The following is a 25,002-nucleotide window of genomic DNA, read 5'->3' on the forward strand; positions in this document are numbered from 1 at the left end:
TAATCTTACTTTTTCAGCAGGGAATAAATTTGCCAGTGTAGTATAGCAAAAACCTATACGGCCTATTGCTACACATTTCTAAAATTGTATAGCAAAAGCAAAAAATAAAATACAAAAACTATGTTTCTCGACTCAAAAATCAGTTTGATTAGCAATATTGCTAAATAAAATTATAAAATGAAATTTTTCTGTTTTTCAGCATCATGAACAAAAGTCAAGTTATATCAAATATAGAAAAAAAACCCACACAGTTCTTTATTTGGTGGTGTTTATTATGGTCCAGTAATAATACAAATGAAATTTTAAACTAATATATAATTATAATATTCGGTGAGATGAATAACAAAATGAAAATATAAAAATAATCAACTTGAATTTTGAAACACACATGGTTTTATAAGTGTGTGTTAATAATTTCAATTTCTTTCAAATAAATGACAAAGAAAAACAGTAAAGTAGAATTACTATTAATACAAGATAGTGGGCTTACACTATGTAATGCTAAAATATATATTAATATACTGTAAGTACAATTAAATGAAATACTACAGATGAAAAGAGTGAATATCTAAATTTTATATGAACTTATGACTAACTGGCAAGGAATGGAAGAAAGTAATTTGACCAATCACAAGAGAAGGATCATCCTCACTTAAGATGCTTACAAACCAATTTGATTTTGTGATATCATCAGTCTTCCATAAACATGCTACCAAATTGGTAGCAAATCTGCGTCGTTGTGACTTTTGTGACATTTTTACAGCAGTGTGTTCTCAAAGCAAATATAGGCACCAAGAACCTTGTACCCATCTGCTGGTTCATCCGCTCTATATACCAATTAGTACTGAACTACTTTAGTTTTTTATCAAATTAATTATTTGGTTTCAGCAGCATGACATGGTTTACCATGATGGAAGCAAAATTACATCAAATATATAGTAGTATGTCACTGTTATAAATTAGCATTAAACAGAATAACTAGAACACTTTCTTGTTTTTTGCTGCCAAAATTTAAAAAACACCTGGGAAAATTGATAGTTTGCATAATGCTTCTATTAAAAAGACAGTTTTTTTAAAAGCACCAAATTGATATTTCAAAAATGTAACATTTCTTATAACAAATCTGTTACAGATTATAATTACTGTACAACCAAATATTGGGTAAAAATCTAAAAAAAAATATGCCAAATTAGGAGATAATGCTGATTCATTAAAAATACTTAATTAAACATAAAACATTCTATACCTCTAAAATGAGTGCTTTCTTAAAATGAAAAATACAATTAACCACATAACAAAGGAGAAACAAAATACATTTTAAATATATGCAATGATGATATATCCATAGTAACTATAACCTTTTACCTACCAATAATTGACCTTTGACCTTCTGAATGCTTATATAATACTACTAAAGCACATTTGGTGTTTGATAAAAAATAAGTTACTTTTTCAGCTACATAATTTGTAGTAGATATTTTCAAATAAAATATTGTTCAAACAAATTTCTTTGTGAAAAAATATTTAAAATCTCTTAATCTTTCATATTATGAAAGTTACAACATGATCACTGTTTTCTATATTTACATAATCTTTACAAATTTAGATATTTTATATTTTTATAATTTAATTAAAATGTACTCTATATCCAATTGTATACACTTGTTTGACCTTTGAACTTTACACCGAGATAAAGTTTAAAGGTCATCATCACCAATCCCTTCAAAGATGTCGTTCTCGATGTGAGCCGCTGCTCCTCTACTTTTTGGTGGCAAAGTTGAATGCATTTTTTCCTGCAAAGAAAACATTAAAATTGAGAAAGTTCTATTCTACAAAATTGCTGATTCCAGTCAGCTTTGATATTGAGATGACCTATGGCCTATGCATCAAAGGTTTTACTCAGGGCTATACTTTAATAAGCTCTGTCTACACTATCAAACTAGTTTGACAAAAAAGTGTGATATGCCCAAATATGGTAGTAATATGACATCATCATGTCCATATATGGACATTTTTTTGTCACATAAAGTTTGACAGTGTAGACAGAGCTTTACATGACCTTCAACAAAATATTACGCGCCTTTTCCTGGTCAGCTGCTGTTCTTTGGAATGCCCTTTCAAACTCAATCAGGAAAGCTGAATCACTCCTCAAATCCCTTTTTAATTTTTACTTTCTACATTAATCTTTTGCTTTTTATAACACTTTCTGTTGATTGTTCAGCGCTTAGAGGCATTTTGCTCTATATAAATTGAACATTATTATTTTTTTTTTTGATGAAGTTATTATTTCAACATTAGTATTTTTATTATAATGGAGGTATTATTTGCATACAGTGGAGTTTAAATTATTATATAAAAGAAAATAAAAGACGTTACTTACTGAATTCTTTTTTTGATCTGAATGGCTCTCTTGTGGCTTTTGTAAAACCTAAACAAATTAGTAAAATGAAGAAACCTTAATACAAGAAAACAACAATGAAGTTATGATTTTTAGAAATGTTTGTCAGAGTTTCCAGTCTAGATTTGGAGAATTTAATTCTTTTTTCTCTGTGTCTGGTTTTGTGGAGATCTTCTGACTTTATAGGTCTTTATACGATGTAATTTTCAATTTCAAATTTTACCTTTTGAACTCATTTTTATGTGAATTTTTAACAAACAAAAATTATTTCAAACCATGTACTATTTTTTTTACTGTGTTTGACCATGAATAAATGAAAAGAAATTTATAGGACTTTATTATTAAAGTAAAATGAAATTATTGGCTTTTGAATTTGATTATTAGAATTAAAAATACCGGAGGGTCTGGAATGGCAGCGGCATTGTTGGTGGTTGATCTTGTAATGATGATTCCACCATCTCTGCTCTTGTACTGCCTTTGAGGACCTTTAATTCGATCTGAAGGCTGTAGAAAAAAGATGTTAAAATGTTTCAATTTATTTATCATTTATTTAGATAATAATGAAAAATGAATAGAAGAGAGTACTATTATGTCTGATACAGAACAAAGAAACGACAAATACTAACCAAAAAAAAAGATTTAAAAACTGATTTTAAACTGAAACAGAAAGCATGTAAATTTAAATACGCTTTGTAGGTCAAAGGTTAAAGTAAAACATTTAAAATGATATCACAATTTGTGAGTTGCTATTGTTACAGAGATTGAAATGATGATGATGATAATGATGATGATAATAATGATGATAATGATGGTGATGATGTTACCTTTTTCATTTTGAGACCTTTCTTGCACATAATAAGTTCATCAACCATGCCCTGTAAACAGAGACTCATTAGGATAGCATCTTCTGTTTTGATTGTGATCCACTTCAGGCTGTCCTTTGCCATTAAATATTCAAATGAAAGCTCTAATGATTTACTGTTATCTTCGTTTGCCTGCAAGAGATAAAACACAAATGTAATTGCTGTACATGTACATCCCCTTCTTTATATGATATCATCACTTCATAAATATGACATCATCACTTCCATAATATGACATCATCACTTCATAAATATGACATAATCACTTTCTAAATATGACATCATCACTTCATAAATATGACATCATCACTTCATAAATATGACACCATCACTTCATAAATATGACACCATCACTTCATAAATATGACATCATCACTTCCATAATATGACATCACTTCCATAATATGACATCATCACTTAATAAATATGACATCATCACCTCCTTAATATGTGAATTCACAGATTTTATTATCTGTCATCATTATGTCACATAATATGACATTATTATTTATGTCACATTATGTGACATTATTATTTATGTCACATTATGTGACATTATCATTAATGTCACATTATATGACATTATCATTAATGTGACATTATTTGCAACTCACAGATGTTATTCTCCAGCACCTCATCCTTGTAATTTTAAAGGTTCCTTCCTTGTAAGATCCGTCAGGAGTCCGTACCGTGAAAATAATCTCCCGATTTCCTGCATGTACGACAACTGGAACATTCTCCTCTGGATAATCGGAAGTACTCGGTTTAAACTTAATATAATTGTAAAATTTCATACTCCGAACTTCTTTTACGTACTGCAAAATTAAAGTATATTGCATCAACAATATATGCGAAGACAAAATCACTTAAATTTGGGGAAGTTTTAGTTTTGGATTTAGTAACACAAAATGTCAAAAACTTTGTGGCAAAATGTCTTGTCGTGATTCATTAAAATTGCTTATAAAAACAATTAACTTTGTTTTAAGTAATTTTGATTAAGTCCGTTTTTAAAAGCAAACATTTGTGCACATTAAAAAAAAAATCTTATATTACAAAGTTCATTTCTTGAGATTAAAGGGAAGGCTTACCTCTTTCCGTGAGTTTTTCCTTTTTAATGTATCTAAATTGCGACGCTGTTCCTTGCTACAAATAACCCATTCTCTTTCTACATCATTCACAGCCTACAATAACATTAATGTCACCACTTAATAAATTTTACCAAGAAATGGTCCTATTTTCTCGACACCATTTACAGTCAGAACAACACTAATGTAATTTATATTTCTATTTAAATTTTGTTGTTCTTATATATTCCCACCTTCTGTTGCTAAGCTCATATTTATCAGCATGTTGCAGAGGCTCCTAGAGATCAAGACTGTGCCTTGTGAGGAGCCTCTGAGTGAAATATTAAATAAAACAAAAAAAATGTAATTTACTTTTATCAAGAAATAAAATTAGTATAAGTCACAAAAAAGGATAATGGTTGAATTGTTAAGAAACTTCCTCTCATCAGTCTTCAGTAAAACTAAAAAGGAGAATTTGTTCAGACTTACCTGAATAAACAACAGATTCATGGCAACCCTGTCTTCCTTTAAATCATCATCAAATACAGGATCCCAATATCTAGGAGATCATGACAAGAAATTATTTAAATTTACATTAAAAAAATGTTGACATACTGTACTGTAGGCTCACAAATCTATTGTACAGTATATGCCCATCAGATATGCATGGTTTAAAATATGATTGATACAAAATAAAATACAATTAACTCTGAATCATTGACAAACAATAAATCGTCCCTTGTTGTTTGGTTTGTAAAATTTGAAGAGATATTGATGCTATGAAAAGATAATGAAGTGAGAAAAAAACTTACGATTTCCTTACAACTATTCTATGCGGTCCTTTAGCAGAATTCAAGGAGATGTATGGCGATTCAAAATCATGAATTTTACGAACAACTGAAAATTGAAACACAATTCAGTTATGAAAATATTTTCATCTGGTTTTAATTTAGTAATGAGATAGAGTTTATGTTTTGTAAACCAGTACTAACTAACGACTGGTCTCAACTAGACTACACATCAAAACCATCCAGTGGCTGGAAAGGAGCCCATCGGCATCGTAACACACAACAACTGATGAAGTCTAGCTGACAGCTTGACAAAGTTATTTTACTGGTTTAATACAATACATGAATTTTTACAAAAAGCTGAACGTTCAATAGTGCCGTTCATTGGTGCAAAATAATGAACGGCCTGTGATGCATTTAACCAATCAAATGGCAAGAATACAAGCAGGTGACATAATAAGCACTTACTACTGAATGCACTTGATTCATCTTTCTTGACAAGATACAAACCAAAGTAATATACATATTGCTCTGATAGTTCAACCTTTGTTGCAACTGCCTACAAAAAAAACAACAAAAATAAAACTGTTAATTTATTGTAATATTCAAAGGAAACTCTCCTCTAATGTAAAAACCGTGGGCTAACTAATATCAACCAATTAAGACTCTTTTAACGATGTTTTGAAAAGCAATTTTGTGTTACGTTTCCCTGCTGACTTGTGACTGCTCTTGCCTTTTTTAGTTTTGATGTTTTTTATATATGTTTCTTTTGTTTTTTTAACTTTTTATAAGATTTTTACAATTTTAACGCTGTCTTGATATTTTTTGACATGTTTTTTACATTTAATTTGGCCATGAGATGGAAAGTTGGTCAGTATTTTTTGGAATAAAGAGGATACAATATATACAGTAAAATATGGATGAAAATCTAACTATCCCATAATCTATTTGTATTTATAGTTATTTTATTGGAAGACGTTTGTGAGACATAATCAGCAAAAATATTGGAAATTTGAGTTTGAGTCTTTGTTTACAAAAAAAAAAGTCAAAATAGTGAATATTTGTATCACTTGATTCTCAGCGCTGTATTGTATCTCCACATCAATATGAAAATATTCGTCCAGTATCATAGCGTCATTCCAAAATACAGCATCTCATGTGTGTCACATGTGATGCCTGCACCATTGAAGCTAGGAAGAGTAAGGTCACATGTGTACTGTATAATGGAATTTGCCTACATACTGTATCATACTGGTGACATATACAGTAGACAGGCTGAATCAGCTAATATTATCAAGTATGCTAGTATTTATTTAAGAATGAACTTAACTGTAAACAACAAACCCTGTTTATTAGTGTTTAAGCCAACTTCTTAAACACCTGTTACATCGATACCTGTCACACTGGATCTCATAATTATAAATTACTTACTTTTTACATTAATTGCTTTTTAATTTTTTTAAAATACAGTATTAATATTTACTATAAAGCCTCATGACTAATAGTATAATAGTATTTTTTTCTCTCCATTATTTACAGTACTTTGACAATAACTTCTTTCATTTCAATTGTGTTACTTATATTCAGATATTCTAACTATTCAGATTAGCGTGTATTGCACAATTATATGAATAAAATAAATATTATTCCCAAGAAAACATCGCCATTCAGTTAACTTTGTGAACCAGGAAGGGAGACAGAAGAGATCCCGCTGGTAATGGCTATTAGCTTGAATAATAGACAAGATTCATTTAATGAATGTTGTAATGTAATACATTGTAAAGTTGATTCCGTGTCAACTTCACTACCAGTGGACTATATATATTATTATTGTACATACTTTAAATTCATATTTTTTATTAATTGTATGAACCAGCAAATTGATATCCTAACAATACTGTACATATAATTGTGTAAATAAAGTACATTTATTTTTTCAGCTTATTGTAATGTTATTGTTAGTGAAAATTTCTTTTTTAAATGCATTCCAATTAATTTAACTTCCATTAAGAAGGGCCTAATCATGAATCATCATAATTATGAAAAAGAGGTACAATTTTGCAGCACAACAAACACCCTGCACAAACCTCCTTCAAACCAATTAACATTGATAAGATCCCAATTAAAACAATTAAAGAAGATAACTTATAAAAAAAACATTTTGAAATTGCCATAAGTTTTGTCTTTTTTGGTGAAAAACTTTTTGGAGTAATTACAGATTTTACAGCGCAAACCCCACAAAAACCCGCACAAACCAGACTAGAACTACAATATACTCCTATATTCAACTTTGGTATTATGTTGTTTGCTTTAACTACACTTCCTTAAACTTAGCCTGGTGGTATATTGACTTGCTCCCTACTGAGTCAACAAAGTTATTGATAGTATAACAATATGCTGTTGGATTAAACCTCTAGTTCCCAAATGCTATTCACATTCTATTGGTCTAGTTGAACAAACACATGTTACAGTTATCATCATAATGTTACTTGTAGTTTGATGCATTATGTAATTGCTTTTTACAGACTTTTAATTGGATACTTGTTTTAAAATAAAATATTTATTTATTTTTTAAATGTTTACACAATTCAACAACAAATACACAACTCACCAATTACCCATGCCTCCTTCCTAAACCAAGTTTCATATGAGGCTTAGGTAGTGGTGCTATATTGGCTGAAAAATCAATGAACAGTAACATGATTTGAGCCAAGGACCCTGGGATTGGTAAGCAAGTACACAACATGTATACCACAAAGTTACAGAGCCACTGTAGCTTATATGAGGCTTAGTTAGTGATGCTGTATTGACTGTCAGAAAAACACTGGGACTGTAACTGGATTAGTTAGTGATGCTGTATTGGCTGTCAGAAAAACACTGGGACTATAACTGGATTAGTTAGTGATGCTGTATTGGCTGTCAGAAAAACACTGGGACTGTAACTGGATTGGAACCAGGATTATTAAAAAAGTACAAACCACAAAGCAACAGGCTACAGTGCCACTATGGCTTCTTACTACTAATCCACACATAAGTTTTTGTTGTTGGATTAATTGATATTTGTTGAAATAAGTTAATATTTGATCTGGTAATTAAAACTGACCACTGACCTCAAGAACATCTTCAGCCTGGTCAGTTGACATAATATCTACTGTAATTTTGTGACCATTCATAAGATACACGTTTAATTCCACACTTTCTGGTATTCCTTTCTCAGTTTCTTTTTGTGCACTAATAAGAAATCCGTTAAACACATCACTATTTGCGACTCTCGCATCTTGACTTACTGTACAAAAAAAAATCCAAAAGATTTATTAATGTCCGTCATGTCAAATTTGTTTCCATTGATCTGGAATTGTAAAGCTCTGTCTGCCTGTAACACTCCTGTGATGTGCCCATATATGGACATGATGATGTCATGTATCACTACCATATTTGGGCACATCACACTTTTTGTTGGAAATTAGGATTGAAAAGGAACTCGAAAAGTTTTGCTGTTTTTTGCCATGAGTACAGATTTGAACGCAGGACTCATTGTTAGCAAGCATGTTATCTGCATCAAGCCATTGTGCCACTTCATTCATACTCACATAGTTGAATGTAATGTTCCAATTTCTCTCTTCTTTCTTCTTTTTGGATTTGGTTTAGTCCAAGTAACTTTTTAGGTGGGAATTTAAAGTTGTTGATGATCTCACTACCAAATTCTTTCTTTAATTTTTCATTGAAATCATGAAGTTGGCTGTACCGCAACATTGAATGTTCCACACCATTCACGTGCAAATGGTAACACTGAAATTCAATTTGAAAGCAGATTTATTAATTCAATTGAACAGTAATTGAAATTGATTGATTAATCTAGTCTACACTGGGACATTTTGCAAGTGTCCTTTATCAAAGTAATTGATTTTTATGTTTTCAGTTGCTAAAATCGCGAATTATGCACTAGTCAATTGTATAGCAGAGGTGCGTCATGGATGTGTCATTTACAAATAATTATTGACGCAGGAGAGCATAAAAAACCCTAGAGATGGTACGTCACATCAATGGACAATGGTGTGTCAAAGTCCGTCACTTTACCCCCACCATATCATGAACAACATGGTCACAATGCATCAAAACGGTGTGCATCATGGTATTCATAAGGTATGATGGACCTCGCCCCGGTCGTAAAGAGGATCATACAATTGAGTGCATTACTAGTCTTGAAAATAATTTCAATAGTTTCTAAGTCATTCCGCACATGCTCAGAACAGAAACACAAATTTTACAGAAAATAAAATAAATTATAAAACTTCAAGGCCTAGCTAGCCTAGGGCCTAGGCATTAATAACCTAGCCTATTTGTATTACGCAAGGTCTTTATCAGAATGCAACAAAAACAGAGCTACATGGCTAGGCCAGCTAATACTAGTGGAATTGAACCGCAATAATACGACGTGGCTGTCCCAAGGCGGCCAGACCGCGACAAGCCATTCGAGCCAGTCAGTATTTGACAAATGCTTGATATTAAAATATGTGTCTTGTTGATGACAAAAACATATTCTAAACATTTACCGTGTATGTAGAACCATTTTCTGATGTAAATTCCTCGGTATCCGGTATTGAAAAATGCATTATGTTATGAAAGAACGAGCATTTAGATGAAAACAGCCATCGAATGTCTACATCTTCGGAGCTAGCCTAGCCTAGGTTATGCTCTAGCGGTGGTGTTGTACTGTGTGGCGGTGCGCGCTCGCTCGCACGGACGAGACGGGTGGTGTGTGGTGGATGATGTATACAAAGGTCATGTCACAAAACAAAGTTTGGTGAAAAGGTCATCATCATCTTTTAAAACTTTTTTTATGTCACTGCTGTACGTACGTGTCATCATATCATGGTCTAATTTATAGGTCCATGATCATATATAGAACACGTGCGGCAAATAAAAAGCTTATTTTGACGGCGGACCTATAAAATTATAAAGTTTATTTATGTTATTCTATTAAAGGTGTATTTTCCAAACAAAACATGAAAAGTGATTGATTGATTTTGCAGTTTTTAATATAAAGGAGGGGGAGTATTCAGTTCAGTTGAAAATGTATAATTAAAATAGTTCAGATTATTCTATCTATTTTGATGGGTCAATCAAGATAACGTTTGGTAATCATCTCAAAAAAGTAGATTTATAGTCATATTAGCATAATTCAACATAAATTTGTTATGTCTTTATAGGCTATGTGGCCAAGGATTACCAACAGTAAATGAATTACTGTCCTATCAGATAGGTGGTAATCCCCCTGATACAGGGGCTATTTTGAAAACAAGGGAGGCTGTCCCTCTTAATTTATTTGCACAAAAACATTCCGACAACCTGAGGAACAAGAGTTCCCAACTACCATGGGACAAAATATAAAAAATATTAAAAATTTCACTTCTTGACAAATCGTACAATACGCCGTTTCTAAAACAAGCTCTTTCACTATGTATATCATTTAACACAACTAGGCCAACATTTGAAGTCACGTCACTTTTTGAAATGTTAAGTAGACAGTACCGGAAGTACCTTGCTTCATCGGGGAATTCCCCCTGACGTTCGCATTGAACGCAATTAAAGAATGTTATTATCCCTAGCCAGGGGGTGGGGGCGGGGGTTCTGTGCTTCATTTACTTGGTGACTGGTTGTAAATGTAATGTAAAAGATTAACAAAATCAAAACGCTAAACAAAAAATTCACAACATCAAAAACACATATTATGACGAAAGCCACAGACAAATAAAAGATGTTACAGTGTGCTCTCCCTGCCTCAGCACACAGGCTTGGGGTCGTTTACACCACCACATCATCGTCAGATGCATTGCATCTGACGATGATGTGGTGGCATTGCTGGTCATCTTGATGTTAACAAGGTTAATATGCATATTATGACGTAATGATGAATTACATAATATGAAGCACGTATAATAGACTCGAATTATCAGCTATTCAGTCATGTACTTTGTGGCGTAACAGGTAATGCTCTGTTTTGAGATATTTCAGCTCTAGATTGGGTTCGAACCTCTATATTTGTTTGTTTTTTAATGGATGAATATTTGTTGAAAGAGAGATATTTAGAGGGTTGAAAATGTTAGGCCTAGGCCTAAACGAAGTAGACCTTTTTAAAAATCAGAAACCGTAGTTGTATGGCATTCATTTTTTCATTATTAAATAAACTACTAAAAGCCAGTTTTTATTTTATCAATGATACATGTCTGTCTCCCTCTAAAGAATTGGCGAAACCCACATTCCAAAGAGGTGACATCATAGCTCATTACTCACGATGACAACATTAGAGACCTCGGTAGGTATTGACGTCATTTTGCCGTCGATTCAATTCACCGTTAGAATGAAACCCTTCACACAGTACAGTAGTGATAATCAAGGCTTTTAATTATTCTGTAATAAATCGAACAATTTAATGAACAAATGTAGTTTTTAATACAGATTTATTAAATAACCAAATATTAAAAATATAATAATTATCAAATATGATTTCCACAGCGTATTGATATTGCTTATCAACAATGAGTAATCAGTCTCCCTCTCGCCTCCTCCTCTCCGTTTATTTGCCGCCATCTTTTCCAACCTCTCGAGATCGGATATCGTGAGAGAGACGAAACCTCAGCCCGGCAGCCGAAACCGTGAAAGTAGTGGGTTTGTCTGTGAATAACGCCCTGCATAATTGAAGTAACAAAATGTCGTCGATGAAGGTTCAAGTAGAGAAAGCTAAAATAGCTGAACAGGCTGAGCGATACGATGATATGTCTCAGGCTATGAAGTTAGTTGTTGATGAAAACTCGGAAAAAAAAATAACCTTATCGAACGACGAACGCAACCTGCTGTCTGTTGCTTACAAAAATGTTGTTGGAGCAAGGCGATCATCATGGCGTGTAATATCGAGCATAGAAGGAAAATCAGATGTAATGGAAAATGAAGGGAAAAGGAAAAAGACTCAAGAGTATAAGGAAAAGGTTGAACAAGAATTGAAAAAAATCTGTAATGAAGTTTTGGTAAGAACATAATCATTCATGAGGGCCTAGGCCTAGCTATAATAGGCTAGCTAGGCCGTGATAGCCATAATAAATAAATTATCTTCTCTCTCTCTATAACTAGCATAGCGGTTGACGGACGATCGGATACAAGACCGTCTCATGCGTTTGCCCGATCGTCTCATGCGTTTGCCTGATCGTCTCATGATGAGTTTGTCCGATTGTCTCGTGTTTGCCTGAATAAATGTCTCGTACGTTTGCCCGATCGTCTCATGCATTTGCCCGATCATGGCGTGTGTGGAGCGTTTGCCCGATCGTCTCGTGTGTTTGCCTGATTGTCTTGTACGTTTGCCTGATGTCTCATGATGCGTTTGCCCGATCGTCTCGTGTGTTTGCCTGATTGTTTCATACGTTCGCCCGATCGTCTTGTGCGTTTGCCTGATTGTCTTGTACGTTTGCCCGATCGTCTCATGATGCGTCTTTAATAACTGTATGCTCTACTTCTGTCCTTTTCAAAGTTAAATAAAGTTAATTTGATTTGTTTGTTTCCTTGGCAGGTATTACTTGACAAGTTATTAAAAATTGAGAAAGATAAATTGGAGAATAATGAAGCTGAGAATAATGAAGTTGAAAGTACAGTGTTTTATCTTAAAATGAAGGGAGACTACCACCGCTATCTTGCCGAAGTAGCAACAGGAGAAGATAAATCAAGTAATATACTTATTTTCTACCTATAAACAACAAATAACAAGAATCTTATAAATTATTTTTTATTTTGGTGGTATCCTGAATTTATTTTTACCATCATATCATAGAGATATTATAGTGAACCCTAGTAGTAATTATTAGTACAGTCTTGCTTATTTTTAATTCAATTTTACTTTCTATGGACCAGAGATTCTAAAATAAAACATTGAATGAATGAATAATGTCTATTATACTAATACAGTTCTGTAGTTCCTGTAATGAAACAAGCATTTATTTATGATACAGTCAACTCTCCCAATACCAGAAACTCTCCCAATACCAGACTTTTCTTGGGGACCAAAAAGTCCAAACTTTCTTTTTATCATTCAAAACACATTCTGAATACCATACTTTCCAGAAAACCAGACATATTTGGCCAGCCCAAAGGTGTCTGTTATTGGGAGCGTTGACTGTATTACCTTCTGAAAGCCTACAGTACAAGTCTAGTTTCTTTTTGTATCTATGTATCAAATGGTCTGACAAATTACCCCATTGAACCACACAAAACCCCAATGAATCACACCTAACACCACCATTGTGGTTCATTGGGCTTAGGTTTGGTCTGATGGGTTCAGGTTTGGTCTGATGGGTTCAGTGTGGTTTGATGGGTAATTCGTCGGACTGATTGCAAAGGAAGTTAGTAATAATGCTATTTATTGATTTTGCTTTTTAGAAAGTGTGAGCGAATCAAAAGAAGCATATACGAGTGCCACTAAATATAGCAAGAACATGGATACCACTCATCCAATCAGACTCGGCCTTGCTCTCAATTACTCTGTGTTCTACTATGAAATACTGAATGACCCAGAGAAGGCTTGTTTCCTAGCTAAATCTGTATGTTTCAATCCTCAATTAAAAATTGTATTAAGTAACATTTGCGCCAGTACGCACAATGTAATTCTATTGTAGATTACTACATTTTGTTTACTGTTTAATTTATCAAGCTTTTTTGGATCATTACGTAAACTATTACAATCACTGCTTCACACCTCTAAATTAAAACCAACTAAATTTAAGTTACTGCAGTAGAATTTTGACATGATGCTAAGAAAAGTCAATAAAATCTGTAAACTCAACTTACTGATTGCCAGTTAGTAATTGCTATTCGGAAAAAACCCGTGAAAGTTGATAGATAATACGTACATATAGGGAATTTTAATGAAAATGATGCTTGTATATTTGTAGGCTTTTGACGAAGCAATCTCAGATCTAGACGTAGCTAAAGACGATGGGTTTAAGGACAGCACACTAATCATGCAACTGCTGAGAGATAACTTAACAGTAAGTTGATACACACTGCCGCCGTGCGCCAATGATTTTGCTGGCCAGAGCTTTTACTTCTTAATCTTATTTTAAGGTCTTCACTACAGAAATCTCTGTTTATGTAAACCGGTATTTCTCAACCACTATCCAAGGCCTAATTTCAACACAGCACACACCCAACATTACCCAAGCTACATTCTGTACTCTTTGTGGAAACCACTGTAGTAACCTTGAAATCAACAGCTAACAGACATCTTTAAAAACTTTATAAGCTTGTAAAAGTTAGAAAGCATTATAGAGATATATAATTTATAAATTTAATTTTTGTTTGTTAGTTGTGGACAAGCGATAACCTAGATGGAGACGAAGATGGCGAGCAGGGTAATTAATCTAAATGAACACGTTTCTTGGTGAGACATGCGCAAGAGAGAACGGGATTCACTGTCATCAATTGCATTGGTTCATTCTACCACCTGATAACAACTTTCACTTTTGTGTCATGTTCGGTCGGTTGACGCAAAGATAGAATTTGTTTTTGTTGCATTGTGTTTTTTCCGACTGGGCATTATGTAAGTATGCACATTAGGTCATTACAATACATGTCTGGTGTTTTACAAAGTGCTTTGTTGATATCAATGCAGAAGGAATGTATGAAGAAGGAATGAAATGTCTTGTGAAATTTAATCGATAATTGATGGATGATTTCGCTGTGATCGCTCAGAATGACATGATAGCTCTGAGCGAACAATTGCTACCGTTAAATTTACGTCTACATATTTATAAATCAGAATTACTGCAGGCTCTTGTTAGAGATCCAAATAAGGAAGAATGCAATGCTTTGGAAAACAATATTTCACAATATTTTGGAAATAAGTACAATGTATATTAAGTATCATCTGGTTAATAAACAAACTCAACAAATGTTAAAATAATTGAATGCGCGGTAGTTAGTACAATCGACTCTTCCATAACCGGGCACCCATGGGCTGCTCTAATGTCTGGTTTTCTGGGAAGTTTTTTTTAATGGTAAAAACGAATTTGGGAACTTTTAGACTTGGAAAAGTCTGATTTTCAGAGAGTCTGGTATTGGGAGAGTTGACTGTACAGGATTTTAAAATTTAGGCTCTTTTTGCTCTTCCTTAACATATTAGGTTTTGGTGTGGTGTGTCATTTTGTTATGTGTCATCATATGTAATGTTCAAATGCATGAGTAGCAGTAGGGAAGAAAGTATTTTGAAAACAATAGATATACAAATTGAAATAGTGACTATACAATCCACCAATCAAATTGCTGTTTTTGCTTGTCTGTAGGTACTATAGTGAAGAATCATATTTGCTAATACAATTTGTATTTTAATTTGTAATTTATGGAATATAAATCCAAAATTGACATTAATTAACTAGTAATAATAAGTATATGTTCTGCTTTATATACTGTAAAATTGAATATTGAAATTCAACATTTGTACCTAATTGTGCAAGACTAGTATTAAAGGTCACCTGTTCTGGCACGGTTCTGGTCCGGCGCCGGCAAATCACACCAAACGCCAATATGTCACGTGGCTACGTGCATATCGATTGGTGCACAGCCACGTGAAGCGTCGTGAAAATGAAAAATTGCTGTTTTATTTGCCGACGCCGGACCAGAACAGGTGTGTGATGATGTTAACATCTGTAGGTCCTCAAGGAAATCAATTTTTTTTTGCATCTTGGCAGCATTTAGATTAGAACAATTTTCCTTGAGTAATTGATCACTAGTAAATGTGGCTTAGTGAGTCTTCCTTGCAATTGGGCAATTTGCACCATTAAAAGGGTACAGTATGATTGTCACTTTCTGGTTTTAAGGTAGTTACTGTTGCTATTATGACTACAGTAGTATTTAATAGGTTTATTCAAGGGCGGATTGCTATAAACGGTCTTAGGGCTTAGTCGGCTATAATTCGTGATGTAAAAAGTAGTCTTTATTATAGACCATTGCTATACCGCGGTCTAACCTGTAAGCGGTCTTTAAAATGAAAGCCTACTCCTGTTTTATAGCAATCTGCCCCAGGAGGCTCTTGTGGCTATGTCAAATTGAACTCCTTATTTACTACATAATGTAGTAGGTGCAATCAAAGTATTGTTGGTCATTTTAATATTTTTCGTTTTCTATGGATGTTATTCAATCATTTTATTTCATAGCTTTAATTTCTATTTTCTTGATACTGATCAAGTTTATTGTTGTAATTATGCTAATTAAAAACAAAGCATAGCAAATTTGTCTCGTGTTTGTTTTCATTTCTGCAAATTTGTTGTAAAGCCTACCAATTTCAATCAATTTTTAATAATTAAATGCAAACTTGACCGCAAGAGCATAGGATGTATGACCACATCGAACCCCAATGAACTACAGCGATCCCCATGAATGAACAGTATTGACAGTGACTCGCCAGTGACCATTCAAAATATTCATATACAGTACCGTATTTATTTGAATAAATGCCAACTAACTCCGTCCCCCCACCCCATACAACATCGTTTGGCATAAATGCCCCTAAATTTTCCCCTCAAATAAATTCCCCTAAATTTTCCCCTCAAATAAATGCCCCATCACATGCATATATACACAATATTGGTTTATAACATGTTTCTATTTGTAGTAGAATTCATTGATTGACATGATCTACAAATTGGATTTGATTGATTTTTACTGTATTTTATCACTTCTCGATATTAATTGTGCTGTATTTTTTCTTATCTAGGGGGTAAATATTTGATTATACATGTTACCATATTAGGCTAAAAAAAATAAACGGCTCCCTAAAAAAAATGTCCCCATTAAAAAAAAACCCTGGGGCGTTTATTCAAATAAATTACGGTATGTACAACACAATTGGATAAAACAAGAATCAACAACAAACAAGGATAAAAAGTAGGGATAAAAAAACAAACCACAAATTATTTACAAATTTTTAAAAATCTTTATTTGGAATGTTATGAATAAATTTTGGCACACATGGCATGTCATACCTATGAATACAAATGGACGGCTAATAAGACCATTAGACCAGCTAATGTAATCTCTACAAACTTTGCACTAGTACATAAAAAATGAAACAGCAATCACAAAATACACAAAAGACTAGCAAAAATCTTAGTTATTGTAGCTATACGATGCCAGTTTCAGAAGCTTGGTTCCCGCTAGAACGAAATGCAATGTTTTGACCTCACTTAGGTTGTATCTACAGTTGTTGCATCCCTAGTGGGAACCAAGCTTTAAGCATAGTCATTTGACACAACCTAAAGCTCTGTCTACACTATACAAATGTTATGTGACAAAAGTATGTGGTGTGTGCCCATATATGGACATGATGATGTCATATCATTACCATATTTGTGCATATCACTACAATACTTGGGCACATCACATTCACTAGTCAAGCTAGTTTGATAGTGTAGAAAATGCTTTAGGCCCAGTTGCAAAATGTGTTCTAAAGAACATAAAAACAGATAAACATTTGAAAATGTCTGGTTTAGTATGAATACAGTACTGTGTCATGAATACATAATAACCATCAACATGTCAATTCTCAGACAATGATGTTTATTATGCACCTATAATCCTACACATAATGAAGGTTCTTGTATTTATATGCTAATAACACATAATAAATGGCTGGAAATTATTATTCAAAAAGAGCTAAAGCAACAACACACATGATCCTACAATGATTAACAATTGAAGTATGTGGATCTATTTTATACATTCAAAGACATGATTAATGTCATTGTATGTTGCACATGATCAAGGCATTTCAATGTTGTAGGAAATAATTCACTTAAGCTCCGTCTACACTATCAAACTGTGTAACAAAAAAATGTGATGTGCCCATATATGGACATAATGATGTCATATCACTGCCATATTTAGGCACATCACACTTTTTTTGTAGAACTAGTTTGATAGTGTAGACAGAGCTTTACATATGTGCCTTTAAATATGTTAAAAATAATAATTGCATTTCAACAATTTCATTGAAAAAAAATAACAAATTATTTTTAGTTCAGAAAAAAAACAAATTTGTAAAATGAAAAAAAAGAAGTGATAATTACGTTACAGGACCAGTACAATACTGTTAGTATAGTAAATAATTGTTACAATTTTTTAACATACATTTCGTATACAATTGTAGTGCCGTAATTTTTTTGTTTTTTGTCTACAAAATGTTAGTATAGTAAATAATCACGACCAACATAATACTGTTAGTATTGTAAATCATTTTTGAAAAACACTTTTTAAATACATTTCTTATACAATTGTAGTGCCGTCATTTTTTGGTCTACAAAATAAATTATTTAAACAAGGTGATTAGAGTGTGGAATGTAGAGCTACACAAACCAATCAAACCATTTATACTTAAACACTGATGTACATTCTATGCATGTTATGTATACCACAGCTTAATGTTCACATACACTATGTTTATAAAACTGGACTGCCAGATTTATTAAATCTTTTTTTTTACAAATAATATTCAACCAAATTCATAATAATAACGCATAGATACTATATGTTTATATATATAAATTTATTACAGGGGAAAATCCAGGATTTATTACAAGGGAAAATCCAGGATTTATTACAGGGGAAAATCCAGGATTTATTACAGGGGAAAATCCAGGATTTATTACAGGGGAAAATCCAGGATTTATTACAGGGGAAAATCCAGGATTTATTACAGGGGAAAATCCAGGATTTATTACAGGGGAAAATCCAGGATTTATTACAGCGGAAAATCCAGGATTTTTCAAAGGGGGAGCGCTAACAGAATGTTTTTCATTGATAATGTCACTGATCTCAAGCACTACCCCCAGCCTCCTAGATCCTCCCTGTATTAAGTAGCATAACAAATAAACTTTAACATAAATGATCACATGACAGACAGCAAATATATAAAATATTTACAATTACAGTAGTACTGTACCGATTTAAAAAAATATTGTGAAAAGTGAAGATGAGAGGAGGTTTGAGAGGGAAGGAGTGATTAAATAAACCTTTCATTTCATTTGTGATTATTCATTCCCTCCTCTAAAAGACCACATGTTTATAAAAACACCATAAGCACACATAACTCAAGCAGGATTTGAACTAAAAGACAACATCACTTACAATGTATGATTAATGTACAGTGAGCATTGTTAAAGTACGTTAGTGGATAATGCTAATTACAGGATGTGCACATTATGTAAGTTTTTAAAAGGTGTTAATTACTTTAAGTGGTGCACATATTGAGCATGGTTGAATGTAATGCAGCTGATGATATTGATTTATTATCAACATCTCATTCTCAGTAAAGTTCTTGTCATGAATTGCTACAACATTGATGTGCAAATAATTTGTTAGAATGGAGGAAGTCTTCAGAACATTACCAATTATTCATCTTAATTTGTAGAATAAAACATGGCCGCTTTCATTTACCGAATGTCATATTAATTCTATCTATGTGGCCCAGTACTACAGCTCTCCCACTGAAAACAACCAGAAGCTCTCCCAAGATATTTCTTGATGTCCAAAATGTCCCCAAATCAATTTTTATCATTAGAAGCACATTCCAAATACCAGACTTTTCAGAAAACCTGACATTAGACCAGCCAGCCCAAAGGTGTCGGTATTGGGAGAGTTGACAGCATTACACTGGATTATATAGGATGTATACAGAAAGGTCGATTTTCTATCCATGGGCAGACTTGTGCTAAAAGTACTAATTTTAGTACTTTTAAGTCTTTATACGATCCAAAAACTCTACCCTTCCAGAATTCTTGAATCAAGTTTCTAGGCACTGGTCAACATTGTAACCATATTGCGCTTCATCCACTCTCAGCTGCTTTGAATTGAATTGAATACCACCAACACAGCCTTGGAATTTTGTACTAAATAAATAGTTGGTTGACTTGGTGATGTCATCTTCTAGACTAAATCCACCTGTAATGCAAATTAATAACATACAGAACATGAGTTGATGTCATTATCATCATCATCAGTGTAATTACTATAATCAAACAATAATCCTCATTATCATTATCATTCTAACAATGACAATAATCATGTCACTGCTGAGGCTATAATTATCATAAAATAATCGTAATATCATCACTGCAATCATCTGTCATTATCATCACCACTGTCATCATAATTAACCGACATCTAAACTTTGTAATAACAATACAATGCTGACTAGCTTTAAAAGTACAAGATGAAAATGATGCATACGTCAGTGTTTGTATTGCACCCAACAGACAATGCCGACAAAACATACAATGTTAATTGATTGTCTGCCTAAAGGCAACTTTACAGACACAAGCGGTGACGGTAAGACGTGGTTCCCACTAGGACACAATGCAGTGACGCATAGTGCAGCGTAATCACAAGTGGAAACCGACGATGCAACAGTGCTGCAAACATCACTACGGAAAATCAATTCAGTTTCATGTGACAACGCAAGGCAAAAAGAACACTAGAAAACATAGTACATCGCGTAGTCAAAAGTGAACCAGGTCATGTAGGAGGTAAATGGGATGTGGAAAAAAAAATATAGAATCTGTTTTATTTCTGATTTTTTTTTAAGTTGGTCAGGTCGTGAAGCATTTCAGTTTCAATAAACAAGATTTATTATCTCACTCTCTCAAGACTTACCTATATAAAGGCCATCAGCATCCAAAGCTGTGAATGGTCCAACAAGATTCTGAGATACATCTATTTGGCCATCAACAAACAAATCCACACGAGTATCAACCCTAAAGCAACATAATACAAAAATCAATACATCAGAATACTTATTGTATCCTTCATTGTATTAAAACTCTTGATATGTAGATAGTTATGCTGCAAACACCCTGTGGAGTATCTTCAATCGTCAATTAAACGATATTGATCAATTAATGGGTTTGTAGCCCAAGGGACGGTAATTCACCTGCGTAAATTTAAGTAGATATGTATCATCTATCAGGGGATTACACCGCCTTCTTTAGAAAAGTGCGAAATATCTCGTTAAAAAACAGACGTGGTGGTTTTACATCTCATTATGATGATCTAAATATTTATTGTGGATAATTATTTATGACTTACTGTGAAGTAATTAGCGTTTATTATCTAAACTTTATTTACTATAACCTAACCAAGGCAACTGTGATCTAAGAAATAATGTTGATTACAAAATGAAGGTAGGCCATCTAATGAGGGAATATTTAAAACGTTAACTATAAATAGAATGATGTGAAACTTAATCATAGTATGATGTATCTACTATAAGATGATGTTAAAATATTAACCATGCATTTAAATATAATATGTTCAAAGGCCAATTTACACAGACAAGCGGTAAAGGTAAAGCTGAACACCGCATAGATTGTCCCACAGATAATCTGTATCAATCAGTTGTGTGTAAATGGTCATTAGGTATAACATAGATTCAAAATTGTTATTACTGTAACTGTTCGTCTGTGTAAATTGGCCTTAAGGCTGGCTAATCTACAAATTGCTAAATGCTAATTACAAAAATAGTATATGAATATTATTACATTAAACTTAAGTACTGTATAAGCTAAAGATAATATTTAAAACCTAAATCATTTATTATATGATAAATTTAATGAAGGTATATTTCATTTTATTCCATTTCATTTATTTATTGTCCACACATTGAACAAAAAATAACAGATATTTATACTTTAGAAAAAAAAAAAAAAGATACAAGAGGACAAGCTTGTTTAATTATAAATATTTAAAGTTAAATGCAAGGTAGAGGTCATCCTAATAAGGAGAATATTGATTTTAAATATTTATAAAATGAAATATAAAATTATTATAAGGAATAACTAGTAGACACAGTTAATTAATGAACTAGTCGGATTGAAGATATAAAGCTAAACATGATGAGGGAATAGGCCAGCTAATAAAGAATGCTTAAAATGTTAATTATAATATGATAATGAGAGGGAGGATACTCACCTTACAACACTAACTATATGCCATTCATTATCTGATATAAACTTATCTGAGAAAATGACCCCTATTGAGGAGTGACCTAGATTTATTCTGAAATGAGAAACAATAGTAATAATCAACATAATATTTATTTTTTTCCCAGAATTATGAATGTTAGTTTTATGAAGATGTTAATGAACTATTTTCACAACAAATCTAATAGCAAGTTTTTTTTTTGGGTAATTTTTTATTTATATTTTACCAGTTATTACCAGTTCATGCCATATTTTCAAATCTAGTAAAAAATAGAGTTTTTTGTCCTTTTTCGTTTAAAACTCTGTCACGCGAATTATTTGAATTCACTTGTTATATAGATTTTAATCATGTAATAAAAACATGCTTTATTAAAAATTGTCAATAATAAAAAGAAAATACTTGAATGTTATAAACTAAAAATAATAAACACACTTAATAAAAAATAAATATTAAAATTTTAAGAGAGAAGAGAGAGATTTTATGTTGTCATTAAAAAAATAATTAAAATCTATTCCGAGAAATAAATGCATACCCAAGTTTCAATCGACCGTTTTCAATGCCTAAGCCTAAGTAGTCAGAACCACCTGCTGTGATTGGTTGACCGTTCCACAGAAGCAGTCCAGTACTGGACGATGTCTTGAAGTTGACCAATACAGATGTGCTTGTCAAATTAGTCTGGCTGTGATTGGACGGAAAGAACAGGAAGCCATCACCGTTAAACTGAGCAACTTCAATATTCACAGCGGCTGGGAAATAAATAAAATAAGGTTTACAATATGTAAAACAAAGAATGCATAATATACAGTCAACTCATCCAATACCGGATACCTTTAGGCTTGCTTGATGCATAGCTTTCCATAAACTAGTATTCAGAAACATAAATCAAAAGAAAGAACTAGAATTTAATTCGTCACTTTGACGAATTATAGGTGATCATTTTTATCATTTTACTGAAATTAATTTTTTTTAAACATGCACGTACGTTAACATACGATCGGAAAATGTTGATGTATGCCATCCTATTATATGCTTATAGTGCTGAGTTGTGCCTATATGCCATATACAATATGTACAGTATATACTGTATATCTATATACAGTGTAGCATAGGTGAAATTACGGGACACACATGTTCTAATTTTTTGGCATGATGACGTTATCAAACTAAACTTTAAGATGACAATTTCGAAAGATAATTAATTGAGCAAAAAAATATAAGATTTGGAAAAAAATTTGGCACGTAGAAGCGCTGTGCGCACTCTTTGAATTGTGTATAACTTTGACGAAAAATATGAAAAAACTACTTTTTCACTTCAACTGGCCATATGTTAACGTCACAACATCCGATAGGCTTAATTTTTATATGAATTAATATCTACATTTCATCAGCTTTCATAATAAATTATAATCATCAAGGTAACCTTCAATTCTGAAGAGCTGTAAGATATTAAAATTTACTGCGAAGGTGAAATTACACGGCCTACGTTATTCAAGTTTTTACGCGTGATGACGTCATTAAAATGAAGATAGTGTCAACTCATGATAAAGATAATTAATTAAGCAAGCACATACTGAAAGTTGTGCGAAATTCGAGCACACATAACCAAGATGCGCTCTGTTGAATGTGATAATCTACACAAAAAGATAACAAATCCTAATTTTTAAATTCAAGTGGCCATTTGATGACGTCAAAACATTTTGTACGTAAAGTGTGTACATGAATTCATATCTACAACTCAATGGCTTCCAGAATAAGTTAAAAAAATCGGGGGTCATCTTGCATTCTGAAGAATTATTTTCATTTTAAAAAAGACCTATTTTTCACCATTTTCAGAACTTTTGTAAAATTAATATGCGCATTTTGTCATTTTTAACGTGCTCGTATAGCGTTATTTTAAGTCGGAACTGACTCAAATTTGGTGAATGTACTAAGGATGGTGAGTAGAATGAGATTTGTAAAAAAAATTCATATTTTTTACGCTTTTTAAGTATCGCGCGCGCAAAAACGCATTTTTGCGCAGTAATTTTTTGAAACACGCAAATGGCCTAATTCATGCTCTAAATTGATCAAAACTTAATTTTGAGCGTTTTAAATTTTTAACGCGCGATATCACGCGCATGAACCTACGTGCGCGTGCGTTTTTATTTGCTAATATTTTTACCCTTGATCTGAAGTTTACGTGTAGTGAATTTCATTAATATGTGATAATGAATTATGGAGATATGATTGATAATGTGATTTCGCAAAATGGCGTATAAATGTCGTCACGGATGAGTGATCACGCTAGAAAGCTTATTAGGATTAAGTTATATTATTTGAAAGATATTCTGAAATTTTTGTAATCATTGACATTAAACTTTTTGAGATAATTGTTACACAAAATAGTGTACAGAAACAATAAAAAGAAAAAAAAAAAGAAAAATAATAAAGATTTTATACAATAACAATAGGTGATCATTTTATTCTAAATGATCACCTAATAATAACATCACATAGTAACCCTAGTTATGATTACATTGCAACTTAAGGCCAATTTACACAGATGAGCGGTAATGGTAAGCGGAAAAACCGCATAGCTTGCCCCACGTAGAGTCTGCATCTATCCTGAGTGGAAACTGTCCATCCGCTCGACGTTGTGTGTAAATGGTCATAAGGAATATCATTGATTCTATATTTTTTACCGTTTACTGCTCGTCTGTGTAAATTGGCCTTTACAGTACATTTGTTTGTACAATTTCATGAAATAATAATAATAATATAAATCTCTGTCTACACTATCAAACTAGTTTGAGACAAAAAGTGTGATATGCCCAAATATGGTAGTGATATGACATCATCATGTCCATATATGGGCACATCACATTTTGTTGTCACAT

General features: G+C 32.6%; 3 protein-coding genes across 3 annotated transcripts in view; 1 reads left to right on the forward strand and 2 right to left on the reverse strand.

Moving 5' to 3' along the window:
• Nucleotides 1-1,398: 1,398 nt before the first annotated feature.
• Nucleotides 1,399-9,816, reverse strand: LOC144839412 (sorting nexin-17-like). Its single transcript, XM_078694752.1, has 12 exons — nt 9,667-9,816; nt 8,704-8,902; nt 8,224-8,399; nt 5,582-5,672; nt 5,138-5,222; nt 4,815-4,884; nt 4,350-4,442; nt 3,876-4,076; nt 3,223-3,393; nt 2,795-2,902; nt 2,381-2,428; nt 1,399-1,793 (listed from the first exon to the last, which is right to left on the reverse strand). The coding sequence occupies exons 1-12, from the start codon at nt 9,724-9,726 to the stop codon at nt 1,698-1,700; spliced, it is 1,398 nt and encodes a 465-aa protein (XP_078550878.1). The 5' UTR covers nt 9,727-9,816; the 3' UTR covers nt 1,399-1,697.
• Nucleotides 9,817-11,681: 1,865 nt separating this feature from the next.
• On the forward strand, nt 11,682-16,383 carry LOC144840825 (14-3-3 protein beta/alpha-like). Its single transcript, XM_078696866.1, has 5 exons — nt 11,682-12,138; nt 12,675-12,828; nt 13,538-13,698; nt 14,050-14,145; nt 14,463-16,383. The coding sequence occupies exons 1-5, from the start codon at nt 11,824-11,826 to the stop codon at nt 14,514-14,516; spliced, it is 780 nt and encodes a 259-aa protein (XP_078552992.1). The 5' UTR covers nt 11,682-11,823; the 3' UTR covers nt 14,517-16,383.
• Nucleotides 16,384-18,818: 2,435 nt separating this feature from the next.
• LOC144841279 (uncharacterized) overlaps nt 18,819-25,002 on the reverse strand; it is a 32,246-nt gene continuing 26,062 nt past the window's right edge. The window contains exons 43-46 of the mRNA XM_078697542.1: nt 22,659-22,872; nt 22,115-22,201; nt 20,801-20,901; nt 18,819-20,089 (exon numbers count right to left, since the gene is read on the reverse strand). Of these exons, the coding sequence (XP_078553668.1) occupies nt 19,932-20,089; nt 20,801-20,901; nt 22,115-22,201; nt 22,659-22,872 (560 nt within the window). The 3' untranslated portion in view covers nt 18,819-19,931. The remainder of the gene's footprint in view (nt 20,090-20,800; nt 20,902-22,114; nt 22,202-22,658; nt 22,873-25,002) is intronic.

Source organism: Antedon bifida, chromosome 4, assembly GCF_963402885.1.
Source record: "Antedon bifida chromosome 4, ecAntBifi1.1, whole genome shotgun sequence".
Lineage (NCBI taxonomy): Eukaryota > Metazoa > Echinodermata > Crinoidea > Comatulida > Antedonidae > Antedon > Antedon bifida.